This window comes from Pleurodeles waltl, chromosome 2_2, assembly GCF_031143425.1.
Source record: "Pleurodeles waltl isolate 20211129_DDA chromosome 2_2, aPleWal1.hap1.20221129, whole genome shotgun sequence".
NCBI classification, from domain to species: domain Eukaryota; kingdom Metazoa; phylum Chordata; class Amphibia; order Caudata; family Salamandridae; genus Pleurodeles; species Pleurodeles waltl.
Window position 1 is genome coordinate 114,255,425 of NC_090439.1, and position 22,218 is coordinate 114,277,642.

At 45.7% G+C, this 22,218-nt stretch overlaps 1 protein-coding gene across 6 annotated transcripts in view; it reads right to left on the minus strand.

The window, feature by feature from the left end:
* Window positions 1–22,218, minus strand: part of RELCH (RAB11 binding and LisH domain, coiled-coil and HEAT repeat containing) — a 1,006,576-nt gene that overhangs the window by 257,373 nt on the left and 726,985 nt on the right. For all 6 annotated transcript variants that reach the window (XM_069219494.1, XM_069219496.1, XM_069219495.1 and 3 more), the window contains one exon: window positions 2,729–2,835. In XM_069219494.1, coding sequence (XP_069075595.1) covers window positions 2,729–2,835 — 107 coding nt within the window. The remainder of the gene's footprint in view (window positions 1–2,728; window positions 2,836–22,218) is intronic.

Sequence of the window (22,218 nt, forward strand, 5' to 3'; positions counted from 1 at the left end):
ATTTTAGATTGCTCGTTTTAACTTGCCATCTTTTTCTAATGATGACTTTTTACATGGTTTTGGATGATGTACAGAGAAGCCACTGTATATGCAGCTTATTTCTCGGAAGTGTTGCTGCCATGCAGTCTGTACACCCCATTCAAGGCTAGGCACAGAATATGATGACCATGCATCACGATTGTCCAGTGGTGACAGCTCTGGAGAGCCAGACAAATCATCACATCAGCTCTGCACATCTGACACAGAGCAGTAGGAACAGTGCTTTTCATTTTATAAACTGTTTTTGTGCTATATTCTGCAGAGGAGCACATCTGCTGGGATTATCCTGGAACACGGTGCACTGAGGCTGAGATGCAGCCCTGCTGACTCTGACCTCCATCCTGCAAAGGAGGATAGCCTGCACTACATCAGCCCACCTTCATGGTTACCATGCTTTATTTCATCTGTCTAATAATTGCAGCTAATGTTTTCTATACAAGAAAATAATTGTTTCAATAAATGTTTGAAAAGCCAGTTTTGCGTCTTACCTTGGGAATGCAAAGTAACAACAAAAGAGTAGATCTGTTGCCACGATTTCTCTGACTATCGGAGTAATCATGTTCGAGGTTACCAATACCATCTGGTACCCTGGTAAGGTTAGGGGTTCAGATGCGGCACTGTGAGCTAGTTAGGAATTGTGTCAACATTTCCTGATGGTAAATACGGACTAAGTCCCTGTATCCTCAAGTTTATGTTGACCAGATACACAGTCCTACTTAGTTCATCACCTGGGCTTGGAACAACTTACAGGAGGAAACAAGTAAATTAAGTCAGCCCTGTGATTCCTGTTAGTCACATTGGTTGTTTAGAGGGACTCCCCAGACCTGTCAGACACTGATGGCTGAGAGGTAAGGTTTTACAGGTGCTCACCAGCCCACCTGACTCGCCAAGGTGACAATAAAAAGATATGTCATTGGGCAGGTATTCACTGCATCCCAGTGAAAGAACTCAGTGATTTGCTTATTTTAGAGTTTTATATCAAACCTCTTTGCAAACATCATGTCCTCCAATCTGACAATCTTACAATTTCTAACCAGACGGAATGGCACCTCGGGTGGGATGCCACCAGGACTCACATACAGGGTTTTAAGATCTCCAATAAGAATTGTGAGAAAGTTTCTTTGGGCACACTGTGGTTCTGAAACTCATAGAACTGAAATAATAAAAAAATAAAAAATAAAAAATAATTACTGCACCAATCCAGGATGCCATGCACTTTGAAGATATTGGGATCGCCAAACGATAAACCATAGGTTAACTCAGCTCTGCCCTTTACCATCTTTTGAAAATAAAATAACAAAACTGCTTTGAAGGCAAGATTTCTTCTTTTTCCTATAGCTAATATATCAGAAACAGTATTAGTATCTACTCTATCTTTTTAAGTGGGGATAGGAATATAAGATTGTTCTGTGGATTGTAGAAAAAGATCCAGCATGTTAGGAATGTATGGATGATCTATCTATATCCTTCTTTGAATTTGCTTGGCTAAAGCAGCACGAAAAACATCATCTGAGGAAGTGGACAAAGTGGAAATAAAGTTGTATAGTAGTCCTCAGGAGTCTTTTGGAGAAACAAAAGTGTGAAGGCATCCTTATAGAGTTGTAAAGAACTAACGGGGAACCATAAAATACTGAGAATTCAAAAGCATGCCTACCAGGCTCAACCACTGCAGAATACTTAACTGACAGCAAATCAACATCCAGTACTGTTTGCCAAACACAATCACCAATACTGATTCAGGATTGCAAAACTCATTTTCAAATATGTTCCCTTTTCTCTAGCTTTCATAATTGTTTTCGTGCACAGGTTCTTTTAAGTTTAGAAAACATTCAACGTAGGGACTGGTAAAGCATCCCATACCAAAGATGTCCACACCTCTTCCTTGTGCATCACATATAAATTATGATTGAAAGGATTGCAGTTTTTAAATGGTGGTGCTACACCAGATCAGATATCACAAGTGCTGAGATACAGTGACACCATGGATGAAAGGCTCAACTACAAATGGAGGGACGCAACACAGGGCCCAACAACCTTCCCAGGAATTTTGGACATTGTAGCCTGATAAACTAACTACACTGTGCTTTAAGACTATTAAGTTCTATTAAGAGGCAGCAGTAGGGTAATGCCTCTATCTACCTCGAATAAGCTGCCAGGACTATGGAGCGCCAAGTGCAATAGCAGCCTGCGTGTTTTGGCACCAAGCGGTATGTATAACTGTAGCTCATACTATTCACACTACTTTAAATCATTTTTACAATTATTTATAAAATGCTATAGAAATCATCCTTTCCAAAGAATTTGTTTTTTAATAAGGCTTAGACACTCAATTTTTTTTACATTAACAACATTTTATGGCTACTTGGGTGAATTAACAGGGAAACAAGTCACGATGCAAATATTACAAAATTCAAATTTTAGATATAAGACATAACACCATTCAATTCCCTTCCTAGAATAACTATTTCAAATTAAGAGTTATGAGGTGCAAAAATAAAACAATGTTTTACTGAGGGCAATTAATTAACTAAGGATAGTATCGAGGTTTGTGCTGGGTATGAAAACGTAAGGATATACAGCAGAGTGATAAAGAAAGAATGAAACCACGTCAGGTAATGGGTGAAGTGTGTGGCAGAGAGAGGGAAAATTAAGTCTGAAGGGCGTGCACAGTTAGTACATTGCTTCTTACCCTAGTTCTACAAATGAAGCCTTTAAACTGTCCAATGGTGCATGCGAAAGTGAAAGCATGGTCATAACATCCTCTAAGAATCCAACTAACAGCTTGCGGTCTTCTTCCTAAACAAGAGAAAAAAGCAAGTCACATCGATATAAAACCCACCTCAGAAGCTGTTTGATAAGTGATTGAAAAACAAGTTACTTTAGTAACACTCTTTCTGGTAGATACTTTAAAAACGTATTGCACACCTTTATACTAGCCCCATGCGCTGACTGGATCCAGAAGATTTTTCAACACAGCACCTGCCTGCCAGTAAGTGGCATCGTGTGGCCATGGAAGGGACAACAAGCACTGTCAGTTTATTTTTCTTGACATTGTCACACCCTCAGATGCTGAACGCAAAAAAACAAATATCCTCTGCCAGTGTGCAGATCTCTAATTTGACACCTTTCAGATGGAAAGCAGGCAACTCCACAGAATGGGAAGGTGGAAGAATAGTGTGAAATCCTGTTTGTTGCACCACCCCATGGTGGTGATGTCCGCGAGCACTTGTACTAGGTTTCCCTTCATGGATGGCAGGAAGGACTTCAATGTAAAGCAGCTGATGTTGAGATAGGTCTCTGCCGTAGGCTAGAGTCCTTTGATCAACACCTCTCCCACATGTCCTATCCAACCCAGCAGCAATGCACCTGTCACCACCGTCAGCTCAGGGTAGGGGAGGCTGAGGGGTCTGCTGCTGGTCCAATGGTGGGCGAGCAGCCACCACTGCAGATCTTTTGCAGATTCCTCAAAAACCTGGATGAAATCTGACACGGTGCCTTGGTGCTGGGTTCATCAAGATTTCAGATTCCACTTGAGAAACCACATGTGCCATCAGGCATGCTTGACGAGCAGGATGCAGGAGGCCAATAGGTGAAGAAGCCCAGGAGCCCCCTCACTGAGACCCAGGTCCAAGGATGAAACATTGGGATCATTGCCCAAATGTCCTGCACTCGCTGATTACGAAGGAAGGCCCAATAACAAACCATATCCATGATCACTTCTATGATAGGGAGCCTATGCAAAGGAGTCAGGTGTGATTTTGGCACATTGATAATAAAATCTAAAGAAGTCACAAGGTTCGCCATTGTCTGTAGGTGGTCCACAAGTGACTGTCAAGCCTGCCTTTAATAGCCAGTGGTCAAGACTGAAGAAGACTGGTACTCCCGATGGGTATGCTGCGACCACTGCCATCACCTCTGTGAACACCAGAGGGACACTGGTGAGATCAAAGAGGAGTACGGCAAAATGAAAATGCTCCTGTCCAAACTTGCACAGCAAGTAGTGCCTGTGGGCCTGTCAGCCAGGAACATTGAGATAGGTGTCCTGCAGGTCCAACAATACAGTCCGGTATCCAGGTAACACCTGGGTCAGCTTGAACATATTGAATTTGTCCTTCTGCAGGGGGAATTGAGTGGTAAGTGATCTAATATAGGACAAATATCTCTGTGATTTCTCAGCACTAGGAAACTCAGATCAAATGTAGGGGTACACTATTCATCCAGTTCTGATTTCCAAAGCTGGGACTCTCTCTATTGCTCATTTCATCAAAAGGGCCTTACCTTTCTGCAGCAAAATGGACAAGTACTTCTCTGAAAGTTGCTGTGATTTAGGTAGAAGATGAGGTGGGTCAGAAAGCAATAGTAGGGCAAGATCCTTATTAACTATCTGCAAGACCCAACTGTCAGATGACCTAGCACAATGTTCTGTCTATGCACTCCTGTATATTTAATACTCAAACACATTTTTCACAAAAAAGTAGTTCCACATGTGCTGCCAGGGTATGTGCAGTGCCTCGTTCTGCACTTATCTGAAACAAGCCCTGTTAGATGCTGGCAGTGAGGACCACTCATTAGCTTCCTGATGCACTTTTCTTAGACCCACAGGTTCAAACACCACCAATAGATTCCATGTAATACAATCTTAATGAATATTCAAAAAATGTTTTACCGTTGCTTCTTTTTATTATTAGTAATGTCTTCATTGACTCTTCACTGTATAATTTCACAATTTATGCTTACACCAGTGGATGATATAGCCTGCCACCCATGGAGAAAACGACTGATCCTGTATCCCACAAGATGGTTGTGTGCTGCTAACAGCAAAACACAACAGTCTGGATGCTGTTGCCAGAGGGACAGGGGACTGGAAGATTTGCTATCTGCTGGTTGTCCTACCTCAAACCCAAAAGGATTGAGCTGCCTGTTGCTGGTGTGGTGGGCCTTGGCATTCACTGTATGCGAAACCCTGGTGATACCCCAAAAGGGGAGGAACTATTGTGGATACTGCTTTGTGGGTGCGGTGAGACAGAGGGAGCCTGCTGTGGCTCTGTGTTCTCACCAAACAAGCCAGAACCTTCAAAAGGCATCTCCATGAATGTCACTTCAGAAGTTCTGAGATCCCATCCATGCATGGTGTCAGAGTACTCTGCTTGGCCCAACTGCTCTGCCTGAGCAGCTAGGAGCATCAAGTATTAATCTGATAACGTACTCGGTCACAACTTGGCCATTGTGAATGGTTTGCATTAGGATGGCACAGAATGCCTCTGGGACTGCTTACACAACAAGCAGCTGCTTTTAAAAGACCGAAGGGCGAGGCTAGTTGATGAGAACATCTGTTTCCAGAAAGCCTTATTTCTCTTTGATGCTCTCTCTGGGGAGAGGTCACAGGGAAATGAATGAGATTAGCCCTGCTTGTGGAAGCCTGAACTACAACACTCTCAGGAGTAAGGAGGTATGGTAAAAAAAGGAAGGGTCACCCAAACCAGGTCTGTGGCCATGAGCGACCTGTATCTACAGGTGGGCAGAAACAGGGTTTTTGCTCAGGTGCCCATGAGAGTGTCAGTCAGGGCTTCCTTGAATGAGAGCCTGGGAGCCAATGGAGTCTGCCAGTCTGCAAATCAGTGAGGATATTAGTTTTCACCTCAATAGACGGCAATCCGGGACTTCAACTGTTTGTCTGATGACCACAGCAAATGAGGCTGTCCCTTCTGTTCAAGGACCAGGGGAAGACGCAGCCCTGTGTCAACTGAAGTGTCCAATTCACTGGCCTCTTGTAGGCCCAAATAGAAACTGCCATCATACTCGTCCCCTTTATCATCAGAGCTGTCTGGCTTTGGTCGTAGACAAATACAAAACGTTGTTGGAGTGCTGGTGGGCAGCTACTAGGCAAAGATGCTGTTTCGCCTGAATCAGAGTGAATTGGGGGTGGTTGCATCAGAACTGTTCTATGATGTGCTCCTTGTTGAGTTTGAAAAAGGCTTTGCTCAGGGTGACAGGACAATAGGACCATCATCCTCCTCTGGCATTCACAGTATCAAAGCAAGCATCAGCTTTGCTCATGGTACCAGATGTGCATTCTACGCTAGAGTTGAAGCTAAACTCAAAACTGGTTCAAGAGGCACAGACGGCACAGAGGACGGATGTGATGGCAGAAATCCGACTGCAGGACTCTGTGGATTTGTAGAGTCGGAAGGCACGCCACATGACCCTGCAGGATGCCAAAGGTTCACAAAATGGCTTCCTTAAAAACATCTATCTGCTGAGGCATTGCCAAAGGCCCTGGAAATTTGTGGTGTATTGGGGTCAGCTCCTCAGCTGGGAACTGGAATTAAGGGGCATCATGACTTCCTCGTGACATCTCAGAGGTAGAGTGGCAAGACTGGGATGAGTCCCACTTGGCCCTCTTCAATTTCTTCTTGGACTTCTCCAAACCCAAACACTTAGATAGTGATGAATACCTGTTGCGGGCATAGGCTCGAGACTATGTATGCGCCTGCGCTCTCGAATTCAAGTTGGAACAGGGCTTACACAACATTCTACAGTTCTTGGTGAATTACAGTTTGTCTTTGCAATCCTGGATCACACGATCTGGAGTTGGGGCCCGAACCGAAACACCAGAGAAACACCTCATGAGGCTCTTTCACAGATATATGCTTGGAATGGTCATTACAAAGTTTAAACCTTGTAGTTTTAGAAAGGTGCATGTTCCCTTTCACACTGGAAAACTTACTTTGAGAAAAAGCTTATCAACTGACAATAATAGTAAGGAGCTTGCTCTGGTCTGGAATACAACAGCACAGAAAGAAAGGAACTGTCATCAGCACGTTTGGGTGGCATTTATATATGGCCCCAGCCGTCACTTTTGGGTGTGACACAGCACCATTCTACATCCCCTACCGGCACGCAGGGACTATGCAGGAAAGGAATCCAGTCTGGCACTCTGGGATTCTAAAGGGGAGGAACATGCAGTTAAAATAATTCATCAAACAATTAATTGTATGTTGCACAGTAGAAACTTTTTTTTAGAAGGGAAAGGTAATTACTAGTGATTTTCATGAACATTGAACATATACACCTATGTGCAAAATCCTGGAAAACATACTTCAAAAGATAAACCCCTCTTTCAAAAATGATAAAAAAAAGTTGCTTATGTCTAATGCTAGTTCTCCTTAAAAAAATATCATTAGCACTGAATTGGTCTGCTCACAGGCAGGATCCCAGAGCACTTAAAATAAAAATACTTACTTTTCTATTGAAAAGACTACTTCTCCATTTATTTAAAATATAAACAAATTTGACAGTTTTCTCTAAAAAGCAGACAAAAAGGTCACTAAATGGAGAGTAGTGACAAGAATACTTTAAAATAAAAAAAAATTAGAAGACAAGTGAGAGAAAATGGGGCAATATGCCTTGTTAGACTGTAAAACCGTTAATGCTCCCTTATGGGACCTTGGACCAACTACTAACCCATCATTACCTGTCAGTGACAGGTACTCCAGCTGTTATTCCTGGTTCCTGGCAACAGGATCCTGGAGCATCAAGTTCAGCTTTTTTTTTAATTTTAACTTATTTTATGAACAATTCTTCCCAAACCTTTCAATTCCTTGCATATATTTTCAGCTTCATAACAGAAAGGAAAATGTTATTATCCTTTAAGCATTTGTTTGTAGCATGTAGTGCTGTAGATTCACCACCTATACATTTTCCAGCCATCTAGTGTTGGACTTGGTTGTTGGCATTGTTCTCCTTCTTTATCTAGCAATGCACATGGGCAAGGAACTCCATGTTAGACTTTTTTTTGCACAGCGGGTGACAATAGTACAGAGTGGTGAGTACACACAGTGTAGTGCACATGAAGACTGCAAAAGGAAGCTTGTAAGTGAAGGACAAAGTCTGTTATCAAAGCAAGCCGCACGTTTTCAAGGAGGAGGGCAGGTGCATGTGAATCCACTACACTAAACGCTAGGACTGAACAAGTTACTTGCCATTGGTGACACCTTTTCTGGTAGAGGTTCTATCTAACTACAGATTCCTCACCTTTTGATTATCACCAGGAGTCACACTGACCTGGAAGCTTTTGCATAACCATTCACCCCAGTATGGTCAGGCGTTGTCATGCAACCTTGTGCTACCCAATCTTGTGCATACATGTCAGGATCAGTATGGCTACGTCCCCAGCTTATACTGTTGTCAGTTTCTTTCGGGACATTGCATGTGTCAGCAGAGTTAGGGACCAAAATGAAACAGTGTGCATAACTTTTTGAGAAAGAAGATTGGTCCGAGTAATACCATTCTGCAGAACTGGGAGGAGGGATAGCAGGTGAGGAGTCTGCACTTAGATACATTCTCTACCAGAAAAGGCATTAACAAAGGTAAGTAACTTATTCCTCTGACAGAGACTTCAAACTGCAGAATCCTCACCTTTTGAATAGATACCAAAGCAGTACCTCCCATATGAAGTGACTCACTTGTAACTCCAGCAGCTTCATGCCACGTTAAGTATCTGTCAGAGATCCCCACAAGTAATACTGCACCTATCACAGTAATTAACTCTGGGTGGGGTAGATAGAGGGGTCTGTCATCCTTCCAATTGTGGTAATGCAGCCACCACTGCAAGTCTTTTTCAAACTTATTTAACACTTGGAATCTGACAGATTTCCCTGGTGCTGAGCCCACTGGGAATTCAGACTCCACTTTAAAGCCCACATGTGCCCCCTGGTGTGGTCCACAAGCAGACTGCAGAAAGCCAAGAGGTCAAGAAGTCTCAGAGCTGCTCTCATTGAAACCTAAGCTGCATGCTTAAACATCAGGAGCATACCCCAAATGTCCTGGTCTCAATGAGGCAAAGGGATCTCGGAAGGTCAATGTATCCAGGATGGCTCAGAGGCAGGGGAGCCGCCATGAAGGAGTCAGTTGATGGAAAAACCCAACAATGCCAACGGGTTGGCCGCTGTCTGGAGATGGTTTGCAACTGTTTAAAATGAGCCTGCCTTCAGCAGTAAGACTTTCAAGTAAGGAAAGACTGGTATTCCCAAACTCTGCAAACGAACTGCGACCACCACCATCACCTTTGTGAACACATGAGATGCACTGGTTAAACCAAAAGGGAGCACGAGGAACTGAAAGTGCTTCTGGCTCACCCGAAATCGCAGGTAGCACCTGGGTGTCTGCAGAATGGGAATATGGAAGCATGCATCCTTTAAGTCCAATCCTACTATCCAGACTCCCAAAACGAAGGCAGAGAACTTGGGCCAGAATGAGCATCGTGAACTTGTCTTTCCTTAAAAAGAAGTTCAGAGGCAAAGATCTAGAATGGGGTGTAGACCGCCATCATTTTTCGATATCAGAAAATAATGGGAGTAAAAACCAGCGTTGATTTCTGAAACAGGCACCCTCATTACTGCTCTCATAGCTAAGACATCTATAACTAGTCCTTGGAGTATAGACAAGTGGTCCTCCAGGAGGTTTTGTGGTGCAGGTGTCATGTCTACAGGATAGGCAAGTAAAGTAGGGAGTAACCTTGCTCCACAATCTTGAGCACCCATTGGTCTAAGGCAATTCACTTCCAACTGGAGTGGTAAAAGGTAATTCAACCTCTACCTTAGCAATCTTGGGAGGTTAAGTTCAAATTAAAGAGGTTTTGATGAGATTATGGAAGGAGGGGCAGGAGTTTCGGAAGAAGGCTACCCTTTGTAGGAGGCTGGACTGGCTTGTAGTGAGTACCAAGGGGTACTTGCACCTTGCACCAGGCCCAGTTATCCCTTATTAGTGTATAGGGTGTCTAGCAGCTTAGGCTGATAGATAATGGTAGCTTAGCAGAGCAGCTTAGGCTGAACTAGGAGACGTGTGAAGCTACTACAGTATCACTTAGTGTCATATGCACAATATCATAAGAAAACACAATACACAGTTATACTAAAAATAAAGGTACTTTATTTTTATGACAATATGCCAAAGTATCTTAGAGTGTACCCTCATTGAGAGGATAGGAAATATACACAAGATATATATACACAATAGCAAAAATATGCAGTATAGTCTTAGAAAACAGTGCAAACAATGTATAGTTACAATAGGATGCAATGGGGAAACATAGGGATAGGGGCAACACAAACCATATACTCCAAAAGTGGAATGCGAACCACGAATGGACCCCAAACCTATGTGACCTTGTAGAGGGTCGCTGGGACTATTGGAAAATAGTGAGAGTTAGAAAAATAACCCTCCCCAAGACCCTGAAAAGTGAGTGCAAAGTGCACTAAAGTTCCCCTAAGGACAGAGAAGTCGTGTTAGAGGAATAATGCAGGAAAGACACAAACCAACAATGCAACAACTGTGGATTTCCAATCTAGGGTACCTGTGGAACAAGGGGACCAAGTCCAAAAGTCACAAGCAAGTCGGAGATGGGCAAATGCCCAGGAAATGCCAGCTGCGGGTGCAAAGAAGCTTCTACTGGACAGAAGAAGCTGAGGTTTCTGCAGGAACGAAAAGGGCTAGAGACTTCCCCTTTGGTGGACAGATCCCTCTCCCCGTGGAGAGTCGTGCAGAAGTGTTTTCCCGCCGAAAGAACGCCAACAAGCCTTGCTAGCTGCAAATCGTGCGGTTAGCGTTTTTGGACGCTGCTGAGGCCCAGGAGGGACCAGGAGGTCGCAAATTGGACCAGCCGAGAGAGGGGACGTCGAGCAAGACAAGGAGCCCTCTCTGAAACCGGTAGCACCCGGAGAAGTGCCAGAAACAGGCACTACGAGGATGCGTGAAACGGTGCTCGCCGAAGTTGCACAAAGGAGTCCCACGTCGCCGGAGACCAACTTAGAAAGTCGTGCAATGCAGGTTAGAGTGCCGTGGACCCAGGCTTGGCTGTGCACAAAGGATTTCCGCCGGAAGTGCACAGGGGCCGGAGTAGCTGCAAAAGTCGCGGTTCCCAGCAATGCAGCCCAGTGAGGTGAGGCAAGGACTTACCTCCATCAAACTTGGACTGAAGAGTCAATGGACTGTGGGGGTCACTTGGACAGAGTCGCTGGATTCGAGGGACCTCGCTCGTCGTGCTGAGAGGAGACCCAAGGGACCGGTAATGCAGCTTTTTGGTGCCTGCGGTTGCAGGGGGAAGATTCCGTCGACCCACGGGAGATTTCTTCGGAGCTTCTGGTGCAGAGAGGAGGCAGACTACCCCCACAGCATGCACAAGCAGGAAAACAGTCGAGAAGGCGGCAGGATCAGCGTTACAGAGTTGCAGTAGTCGTCTTTGCTACTATGTTGCAGTTTTGCAGGCTTCCAGCGCGGTCAGCAGTCGATTCCTTGGCAGAAGGTGAAGAGAGAGATGCAGAGGAACTCGGATGAGCTCTTGCATTCGTTATCTAAAGTTTCCCCAGAGACAGAGACCCTAAATAGCCAGAAAAGAGGGTTTGGCTACCTAGGAGAGAGGATAGGCTACTAACACCTGAAGGAGCCTATCAGAAGGAGTCTCTGACGTCACCTGGTGGCACTGGCCACTCAGAGCAGTCCAGTGTGCCAGCAGCACCTCTGTTTCCAAGATGGCAGAGGTCTGGAGCACACTGGAGGAGCTCTGGACACCTCCCAGGGGAGGTGCAGGTCAGGGGAGTGGTCACTCCCCTTTCCTTTGTCCAGTTTCGCGCCAGAGCAGGGCTAAGGGGTCCCCTGAACCGGTGTAGACTGGCTTATGCAGAATTGGGCACATCTGTGCCCAAGAAAGCATTTCCAGAGGCTGGGGGAGGCTACTCCTCCCCTGCCTTCACACCATTTTCCAAAGGGAGAGGGTGTCACACCCTCTCTCAGAGGAAGTTCTTTGTTCTGCCATCCTGGGCCAGGCCTGGCTGGACCCCAGGAGGGCAGATGCCTGTCTGAGGGGTTGGCAGCAGCAGCAGCTGCAGTGAAACCCCAGGAAGGGCAGTTTGGCAGTACCAGGGTCTGTGCTACAGACCACTGGGATCATGGGATTGTGCCAACTATGCCAGGATGGCATAGAGGGGGCAATTCCATGATCATAGACATGTTACATGGCCATATTCGGAGTTACCATTGTGAAGCTACATATAGGTAGTGACCTATATGTAGTGCACGCGTGTAATGGTGTCCCCGCACTCACAAAGTTCAGGGAATTGGCTCTGAACAATGTGGGGGCACCTTGGCTAGTGCCAGGGTGCCCTCACACTAAGTAACTTTGCACCTAACCTTTACCAGGTAAAGGTTAGACATATAGGTGACTTATAAGTTACTTAAGTGCAGTGTAAAATGGCTGTGAAATAACGTGGACGTTATTTCACTCAGGCTGCAGAGGCAGGCCTGTGTAAGAATTGTCAGAGCTCCCTATGGGTGGCAAAAGAAATGCTGCAGCCCATAGGGATCTCCTGGAAACCCAATACCCTGGGTACCTCGGTACCATATACTAGGGAATTATAAGGGTGTTCCAGTAAGCCAATGTAAATTGGTAAAAATGGTCACTAGCCTGTTAGTGACAATTTGGAAAGAAATGAGAGAGCATAACCACTGAGGTTCTGGTTAGCAGAGCCTCAGTGAGACAGTTAGGCACCACACAGGGAACACACACATATAGGCCACAAACTTATGAGCACTGGGGTCCTGACTAGCAGGGTCCCAGTGACACATACCAAACATACTGAAAACATAGGGTTTTCACTATGAGCACTGGGCCCTGGCAAGCAGGATACCAGTGAGACAGTGAAAACACCCTGACATACACTCACAAACAGGCCCAAAGTGGGGGTAACAAGGCTAGAAAGAGGCTACTTTCTCACACCCTTATGGACCTGTACATCTCCATCCTGATCCCTGAGAATGGTCTAAAAGGGCTAAGTGGCATGCTGCAACTGAAACAAATACTGTCTTGGAAGGTGGCCACTTCCAAAGCCAAGAAAAAGAGCATTGCTACTGAGGAAGCTGACAAACAGACTGCATCAAACCGAGAGAGCAGGCGGTGGCGTTGCTCTCTTTAAATCTTTCCAGGGCTCAATCCACTTTCGCCCCGAATAGCCTAGATCAAACAAAAGGCATATCCATCAGTGACTTCTGCGCATATTAGTGTAAGACAGCATTATCCTGTCACTAACTGCCCTTCCTAGATAGTCAGTTCTCTCCTAGACCAAGTTTTGGGAAAGTGTAGCTGCAGCATGACCATCTGCAAATAACTGTTGTAAGATCAACTGAGTTTTATCAGGAACAGCAGCTAACACCTCAGCTATCTTGTCCCACATTGAATCAGAGTATCTTCCTAAAATGCATGATGTATTTACATATCTAGGGACAAACTAGACAAAGAAAACATCATTTTTGTATACACTTCCATCTTTGATTCCCTATCAGGGAGTGGAAGGAAAAGCATTAGGACTAGTATGGGTTGTAGAACCTTGTACCATTAGGCTTTCAGATTTCAGATGTTGTTAAAGGAAATCTGAATCCCAGGGTGTATCCCTGTGCCTTCTTGCAATTTGTATTTATTAGTGCCCACTAACACATCTGTCAGCGCCTCATTGAATGTTAAGAATGGTTCATGTGAGGAGTGTGCTTGGTACAACACTTTTTTCAAAGTTTTCACCTCTTGAGTGGGTAAAATAAGATCAGGAGTTTCCATTGCTTTCCCTATAAATATAGCAAAAGAGGCTGTCTCTACAGTGGCCATAGCAGAATTAGGACCAGTCCAATTTTAGGTCAAGAGTCTAATCCACTTGCAACCTTCAAATCCTCCAAAATATCATCCCGAGTGTAAGGCTGATATTCTAACAGATACTTCCCTTTGTAATATCAGGCTCAGACTAAGCATAAACCCTAGTGTTAGCAGGAGCAATGGCCTCAGAATCCAAAAATATAATCAGATCCTCAAATGGTGTTGGCGATACCGAAAATGGCAACCACTGCATCGAACATAGCAGCAAAGATGGCACCAAAGACTTTGTGGGGTCCGGATTCGATTGACCCAGAAACAGCATTGTGTTGAACCTCGTCACAAGGTGAAAAGGCACAGCTAAAGTTGAGTATGGACTTGGGATGACTTTGCAGCCTCAAATTACCTGGTGTATTGTGTGACTTCACGTGGTGTGAGTGACACAAGCCATGAGAGACATGCTCGATCTTATTATACTCCTTTTGGGTCTGCCTGGTCTTACGTGATTTAGCAGAGTTCGGTCATGTTAACAACCTTGGGATCAAGAGCAAATTCTCGCCGTGACTCTGACTGGGACAGCTGCACCACAGATTCCGATTCGGAATAAGTCTTCGACTTTCACATTTCCGTAATGGCCAGTTTAGCCTGTGTTCATGGTTGGCCCTTCTGTTCATCTTGGCTTACCAAGAACATGACTGAGTCATGGCAGGTGCCAAGACACCAGAGGCAATTCTTGAGTGGGTGTGTAACCAAAATCTGTTGAGTACAAGTCACACATGGTTTAGACCCTGCTGGTGTAGGTGATATTTCTGCACACTTTTAAGGAAAAAACTAAGAAAATTGCAAATCTTTCAAATGACAGTTGAGTCTCTGGAACTGTGTCAGCTGGCGCGGAAATAAACGTACTGACTCCATTGCAAGCAGGAAATGTAGTTATTCTGGTCCGGAAGTCACCCCTGCACGATACTTAACAGCATGAAGTATCATGATGTCACACAAAGCCACCTGTCGATACAGGAGGAAATTGCTATGCAAAGTCATCCAGATCCAATCTGACACCTAGGAATATTCAAAAGGTGAGGAGTAAGAGGTTAGATGTCTCTATAAGAAAGATGCTTACTGGATAAGTAACCATTTCCATTTGCAGCATGTGTTGGTGTAGATACACATGCTATGAATAGAAAGTAAAGCATTCCCCTCTACAAGCAGTGGCTAGCGTGTGGATGATGCAAATGTCTGATATAGGGTCCTCAAGATTATCAGGCCAACCACAGTCTGTTGCTCAGCTGCAATATCCACACAATGTTTGATGAAGGTGAGTGGGGTTGACCAAGTGACAGCTTTACATATATCATCTGAGGGAATATTTCCCAAGAAAGCCAGTTACTGCCTTCTTTCATATAGAGTGTGCTCTACCAGAAATGGCCTTTGAAGGGAGCCTGGACGCCAATTATGGTTTTTGACACCCTTGTTTTATTTGGACCCGAAGAGGTTATCAATGCAGGCAGCATTTTTGGTGCCAGGTATGGTTTTTGTGCTGGAACTGAAAGGGGCTTTGGCCTTAAAGGCCTGTGAAGTATCTTCGGGCTCGACCGCTGCAAGGGGTCTGCATTGGTGGTTGGCATTGTGGCATCTGAGCCCTTTCCCGGTGAGGTCCATAGCCTGAGGGCATAGATCTGTAGGACCGTACTTTAATCAGTAGACTCGACATCAAACCCCCTTGAGGACAGCGCTCTGCCCAAAAGTGCTGCCTTTTTGGAGGCCTGATGCGTGTTTCGGTGCCGACTATAATCCCAATCCTGACTCAAGTCTTTGTCAGGAGATGGTAGGGCGAGGAGGCAACGGGAGCCTTCTGGTCTTCGTCCTCTAGATCGGAGTCAGAAGAGAATATACCTCACAATTTAGCTACTTGCTTATTATGGAATGCTGTGACATGATCATTAATCCAACAACATCAACCAACGCTGTGGAATTAAAACACCACTGTTTTGCTTATGTCAGAATATGTCTTTGTATGTTGTGGATAACTGAGTTCCAAGTTTGACCATGAGCTATTCTTGATAGCCTTGTTTTACAAGGAAGTATATTGATACACTGTTTTCTTCTTTGAAGGTACTGCACAAGGCGATACTAGGTTGCAGGAAGCAAATAGCAAACTGCATCTTCACACTGATGCACCTAAAGCCTACTGGACTGAGATGAAGACTTTTTAAATATGAACAAGTTACTTATCACTGGTGGCGCCTTTCTTTTCTGGTAGAGGCTAACTGCATATTCCTCCCTTTACTCACAACCCGTACCTGATTTTGGGGTCACTATATTAAAGCTTCCTCCACGTGCTGACAGCTTTCTGATCTTTGTCCAGGCTGTTGGATGCAGAGCTCATGAAAATCAGAAAATGCCAGTGTTCACATCTTTAAACTGAGATTCTATTAGTGGATTGCATATGTTCATTCGAGAAAAACTGGAAGTACGGAGGGTCTCTAAAGAATCTGCAGTTAGAATCTCTACCAGAAAAGGAGTTTGTTACCAAAGGCAAGCACCTTGTTCTTCTGAGAGAGACTTTTAACAATGGATTCCTCACCTTGTAAACAGACACCAAAGAAATACCTTGCCCAGTGACAGGTCTGTGGAATGACTCAAACCAGGAAATTCTGCAAGACAGATTGGGCAAACTGTCCTTGCTGCTGGATCTGGCTGTTCAGGCCTTAGTGTTTCATGTAAGTGTGGAGTGATGCCCACGTAAAGGCCTGAACATTAACCAGAATGAACACACTGCACGCCTACAGGGTGGTACCAGCCTTCACTGAGGCAGAATGAGCATGCAAAGCCTTTCTGGGGGCTGCTTTTTGGCTCGACCGTAACAGCACTTAAAACATAAAATAATTTATTGGGAGATTGCCTCCTTTGCACTGCTCCGCCTTTTTTTTTTTTTTTACTCCTGACAAAATGTTGATCATTCTAGCCGTAGTCTCTAGCTTGATCTAAGTAGAAGCTAAGGGCCCTCTTAAGAAAGAGGTGATGGAGTTGTTTCTCTTCCTTGAGGAGTTAAGGGAAGCATATAAAGCCAGCAAGGTAATGGATTGCCCTACGTGGAAGGTTGACACTGCCTTTGGCAGGAATACCGCATTTATCCAGGAAAAAGGATGTGCATGGTTGCTGCCCAGACAAGACCTGGAGTTCACTCACATTTATTATGGCAATAGGAAACACTGTTTTGATGCCCAGAAGGTTTAGAGAACAAATGTGCATGGGTTCAAATGTAGTGAGCATCAGGTAAGTGATAACCAAAATAAGGTCCCACTGCGGCATCACAAAAGTTTTTGCAGGAACATATCGATCAGCCACTTAAAAAAAGTATTACACCAGAGGAATAGATTGTGGATCTGACAACCTTACGATGACCAACAGGGCCCAAATATAATTTTAAACTGTAGTCACACCAATGGCTTGCTAGGCCAGGGAAAGGCAAAATAGTAAAAAGGTGAGGCTACTTTGTGGAGCATCCATTGGTCAGTTGTGATACTTCTCCACTTTGGGAGGTAGAAGGTGATGTGGCCCCCACAGGATGATCGTGTGCTGCAGGGGGTAAACTGAAACAGGTCTGTAGCACTTGCAGAAGAGGTGGCTGGAGTTTGGGTACAATATTGCCCCTGAGAGCCTAGAAGCTGGGGGCCTAGATGCTGTCGGCTTGCACCAGGCCTCTACCTCAAAGGGACTAGTAAGCTTCCTGCTCCTGGTGTGCATATCAACACTATATAACATGGTATCTTCTGCCAAAACTTCAAACAGGTAGAGAACACGTAGAGCAAGGCTGAAAGAGAGAACAGTTGCTTTCTTTACATTTTTCCAACCACAGCCTGCCTTTGTCCCAATAACCTTCACTGTCGAAGAGTATGTCTCTGACAGACTGTTGGACATTGAAAGAGCAACTGCCCTACCCAGACAGTATACTGTATCCAAGCCGAGGAGCAAACTGAGTACTTTGCTGCGTCCTGGCCCTTCAACATAAGACCCTGTTGGGTTGGCTGTGTTTCATTCGGGAAAGCTGGCAAGATATCCCCCACTCTGTCCCATAGCACATGTGAGCACCTACCCAGGAGGCATACTGTACTGACGGACCTGAGGGCAGAGCTGATTGATGCTTGGCGCATTTCTCCATACGCTTTAAGTCTCTGTCCAGAGGAGGTATGATTAACACGTTAAGGTTAGGGTAACTATGAATCTCGAGCTATACTATGCAGCAGCCCAACTCCAACGGGTTACTAAATGGCTCAACAAGCCGTCCAATGCAGAGTCTACAGCAATATCGGCTTAGACAACCCCAACAACGAAATTGACATGTTTACTAACGGGTCCCCCTTATCCGCCAAACAATTCACCCTTACTGGATTCGGCTAGACACTGCTGGAAGAGATACTTGTAGGGTAAACTGCAGTCCCTCCCCTACTCCCCCCTACTCCCAGTGCCACAGTTACCGGGGATATATGCTCTATCCTCCCATCATGATGTACGGGCGGTTAACACCCTGAACACAGGAGACTTCTGCTCTGGCTCTAGTGCAATCAAGTTTGTAGATCTGGTGTCTGCGGGGGGTGATGCGTTCGGGAGCCTTTCTAAGATTCAATGCCATTACTAATCTCCTACGCAATTTATGGGACTGTGGACACAACAAACCAAATTAATCCCTTCTACTCACTGCAATACTTTCTATGGGTGACGCAAAAGGCGTGGTTGCCAAACTATACAAAATACTTTTAGCGAGTAGCTGCAAGGCCCTAACCCCGGTCAAACTCCGCTGGGACACTGTCCTCCCCACACCAACGACACAAAAATCCTGAGAAACAGCCCTTAACTCGGTCAAGACCGTGTCTCGCAACTCCAGACTAAGGTACACGCAATTGAATTACGTACATCAAGCTTATCTCTCCCCTGCTCGTATTCATAAAATATACTCAGGCGCTAACCCAACATGCCCAAGATGCGCTACCCCTGCAGCAACTTTCTACCATATGGTCTGGGAATGCCACACGATTAACACTGGTTGGACCTGGGTCGTTGACACAACTGTAGAAGTGATAGACCAATTGTTGACCCCTACTCCAGAATCCTGCTTGCTTAATATACGCCACCGCACAAAAGGTGACAAACACACTCACAAGTTTGTGGACTTGGCTTTTGTGTCATACAAACGCCTGATAGCTACACACTGGAAGGCCCCAAGCGCCCCTTCCCACTCCCTCTGGTTTGCGAGACCTCCACGATTATGCAATGGCACAGTCTCAAACATTTAGACACTTACAACATAAGGGTCAGATACAAGGCGGGACTGAAAGTTGGGACCTTTTCGTAGTCAGAATTGAATCCAGAGACGATAAGTATCCACCATGAGATAGCCCTTTAACATTTTTGGATAACGCTGTTATTAAAGTTACCCATAGCAGCAGAGGTAGTTAAAAGCAGAGCCACTCAACCGCACTGTCACGCCAAGTCCATAAGTTATCTAACCACCAGCCACTCCTTGATATTGTTATTTCTCCACACCAAAACGCACACATAGATACGTAGACCTTAGTGCCTGTATAGTCGAATGCTTCCACTATTATATCTGACGCCAACATATATAAGTAAAAATAATAACCATCATGTCAAATGTTAATAGTTATATAAAGTGTATTGAATGTCAGTACACTAAAATACAGCTGTGATGTACAGTGTAATGCACATACATTAAGAAAAACACACTGAGGGAAGCTGGATATTCTCTCACTAAGTCATATGTTATGTACTGCTACTTTTGTACCTTGTTTTGAATTAAGTTGAATAAACAGATTTGAAAAAAAAAAGGAAAAAAAAAAAAAAAAAGGTTAGGGTGACTAGTGAATGCCTTGCACCACTAATCTCTATGAGTAGGGCATTGGATTAGAAAATCTAGATCTCTGGCAGCAAGTCTATGCAACCATGTCACTTGCCTATTTACTGGGTGGCAAAATCCTGGCTCTGTCCAGGTGCCCACGAGCACATCAGTAAGGGCTTCATTGAACAAAATTCAAGGTTCTTGGCTTGTCTGGCCTGGGCGGGCCACCTTGGTCAGGACATCTGTTTTTGTCTGTGGTGTGGTCAAGTTAAGTTCCAAAACCTCTTCCACCCTCCTGATCTCTGTGGCGAAGGAGGTAGACTGTTCCATTGCCGTAGCCGGATTAGGTGACAAACAACCATTATCTGCAGAGGTGTCTAGTCCACTTGCATCCTGCAAGTTCAAAAATATGTCATAAGGTTTATCACCATCGCAATCATCAACATGAGGTTGGGAGGCTTCTTGATCAGAGTAGGAGTACCAACCTGTATGAGGGTAGGGGGGCCAAATGAGCTTCAAAGTCTGATAAAACTATTGGTTGAGGTTCAGACATCGGTGATGTCTGGGACTGTGTTGAGGACTGGGGGTTGTGGTGTCCTCTGCACCACTGGTTTTTGCAGCGTTGCTGGAGCCAGCAGAGCAGGCCAGCCTCAAAACATGGTCAAGTGGTGCAGTCATCGGCAGGGACAATTTCACCAGTGATGGCATAACTGGAGGCAAACTTGGAACCTTACTGCCCAAAGGTGGTCCAGAGGGATCTGGTGGAGTGCCAAAGATTCTACCCAGGGAAATCTTATACTAGTAGAGTTGTTGAGTTGTCACCAATAGCCCAGTGGTAAAATGAAGGGGACCCCTGTACTCAAGTTCTTGTAGTTCCTGGATTTCTTCAATTTAGCCAAACTCCTAGACTTTAAAGACAAACAGTCACAAGAGCGGCCCTGAGAGTGACAGCTCAGCTCTACTGTGTCGTCGACTAGGACTGGGCATTTCTCAACTTCCTCCAAAGTTCTGCAATGGCTGGTTTGGCTTTGCAGTCATGGCTGGACTTCTTATTCATCTTTGCACATCATTCGCACAATGCTATGTCATGCCTGGAGCAGTGCCACCAGAGGCAGGCATTGTGAATGTCTGTCCCTGACATTTGGCCGTTTCAGTCCTTGTAACGTTTAAACCCTTCCATTTTTGGAGGGGGTATTTCCCTTGCACACTGGAAAATTTCAGGAAAGAAAAAAAAAAGTAAATTTAACAGAATTCATTGCAGCTTCATATTAGCCTTGGAAGACGCAGAAAGAAAGGAACCAACTAGCATGCAAAGGATGCGCTGATATAGTGGTCTACCATCACATATGAGAAGGGACGGATCAAACGTGGATCCCGCGGAAGAAAGGCCAAGGGAGCGAGCCGTAGCCCGGGAATCCTTGAACCTCTCCAAGGCCGAGTCCGCTTTGTCTCTGAAGAGACGGGTGCCATCAAAGGGCATGTCCATGAGTGACTGTTGGACATCCCCCGAGAAGCCAGAAGTACGTAAGCAGGCATGGCACCGTAAGGCCACTGTCGTTGCAACCGATCTGCCGAGAGAGTCGGTCGTATCCAGCCCACAACGGATCGTGAACTTCGCCGCGTCTCTCCCATCTTTGACTGCTTGGGAGACGATAGCACGGGCCTCCTCCGGTATCTGCAGCAGGACTTGCACAATCGTATCCCACAGTGAGTGGGAATAACAGCCCAAAAGGCATGTGGTGTTCACGGACCGCAGCGCGAGGCTGGAGGAAGAAAATAATTTCTTACCAAATTGTTCCAGCCTTTTGGATTCCCTATCCGGGGGTGCGGAATGGAACGTGCCAGAAGAAGAGGACGCCTGGATGACAAGACTCTCAGGCGTAGGATGTTGGGACAGGAAGTTTGGGTCATTTGGCGCAGGCCGATGGCGGCGAGCGATAGTCCTGTTAACAGGAGCCCCTGTATTGGGTTTGGACCATGTACCCAAAAGGACACCAGTGAGGGCCTCATTAAATGGGAGAAGGGGTTTAGACATAGAAGCCCCATGCTGAAGCACCTCCGTTAGGAGATTAGACCCAACTTCGACAGTAGGTAGCTCAAGGCCAAGGACCTCAGCCTCCCTACTAACCACCATACAATAGGTAGCTCCCTCCACCGTAGCCACAGCAGGAGGAGACAGCATGCCAGCGTCAGGAGAAGTATCCAGACCACTGGCTTCGCCCAAGTCCTGTGCCCAGTCCATAGTAGGGTCTTCCTGACATTCATAAGGGCCCAGGGACCCCTCCAATTCCTCCCCGTATTCGTACCCATAGGAAATTGGGTCAGAATCCAACCTCGGGCGAATAGGGACCACCGAAGCCGATGGCGGTGTCGGCCGACGCCGCTAAGACTCCGAGTCATCGGGAATGAGAATTAGGTCGACGTCGATAGTGGGCACTACTGACGTCGGGAGAGTCGATAAACGACCCAGCGCCGGGGAAGGTCTCGACTGTCCGACTGGCGTGGGTGCGGATCCGTGCACGGATCCAGAGGCGACCTCGGTGGCCGGGGCCGAAGCCGCTGGCACAGAACCCGAAGGCCCCTAAGGCCAAGCCCCTTGGGCCCGAAGGGGTCGTATCGGGGTCAGCACGCCCAAAGATGAGGCGCATGGCCTCCTAGAACTCGGAGTTGGGCGGGGGTCGCTATGGCT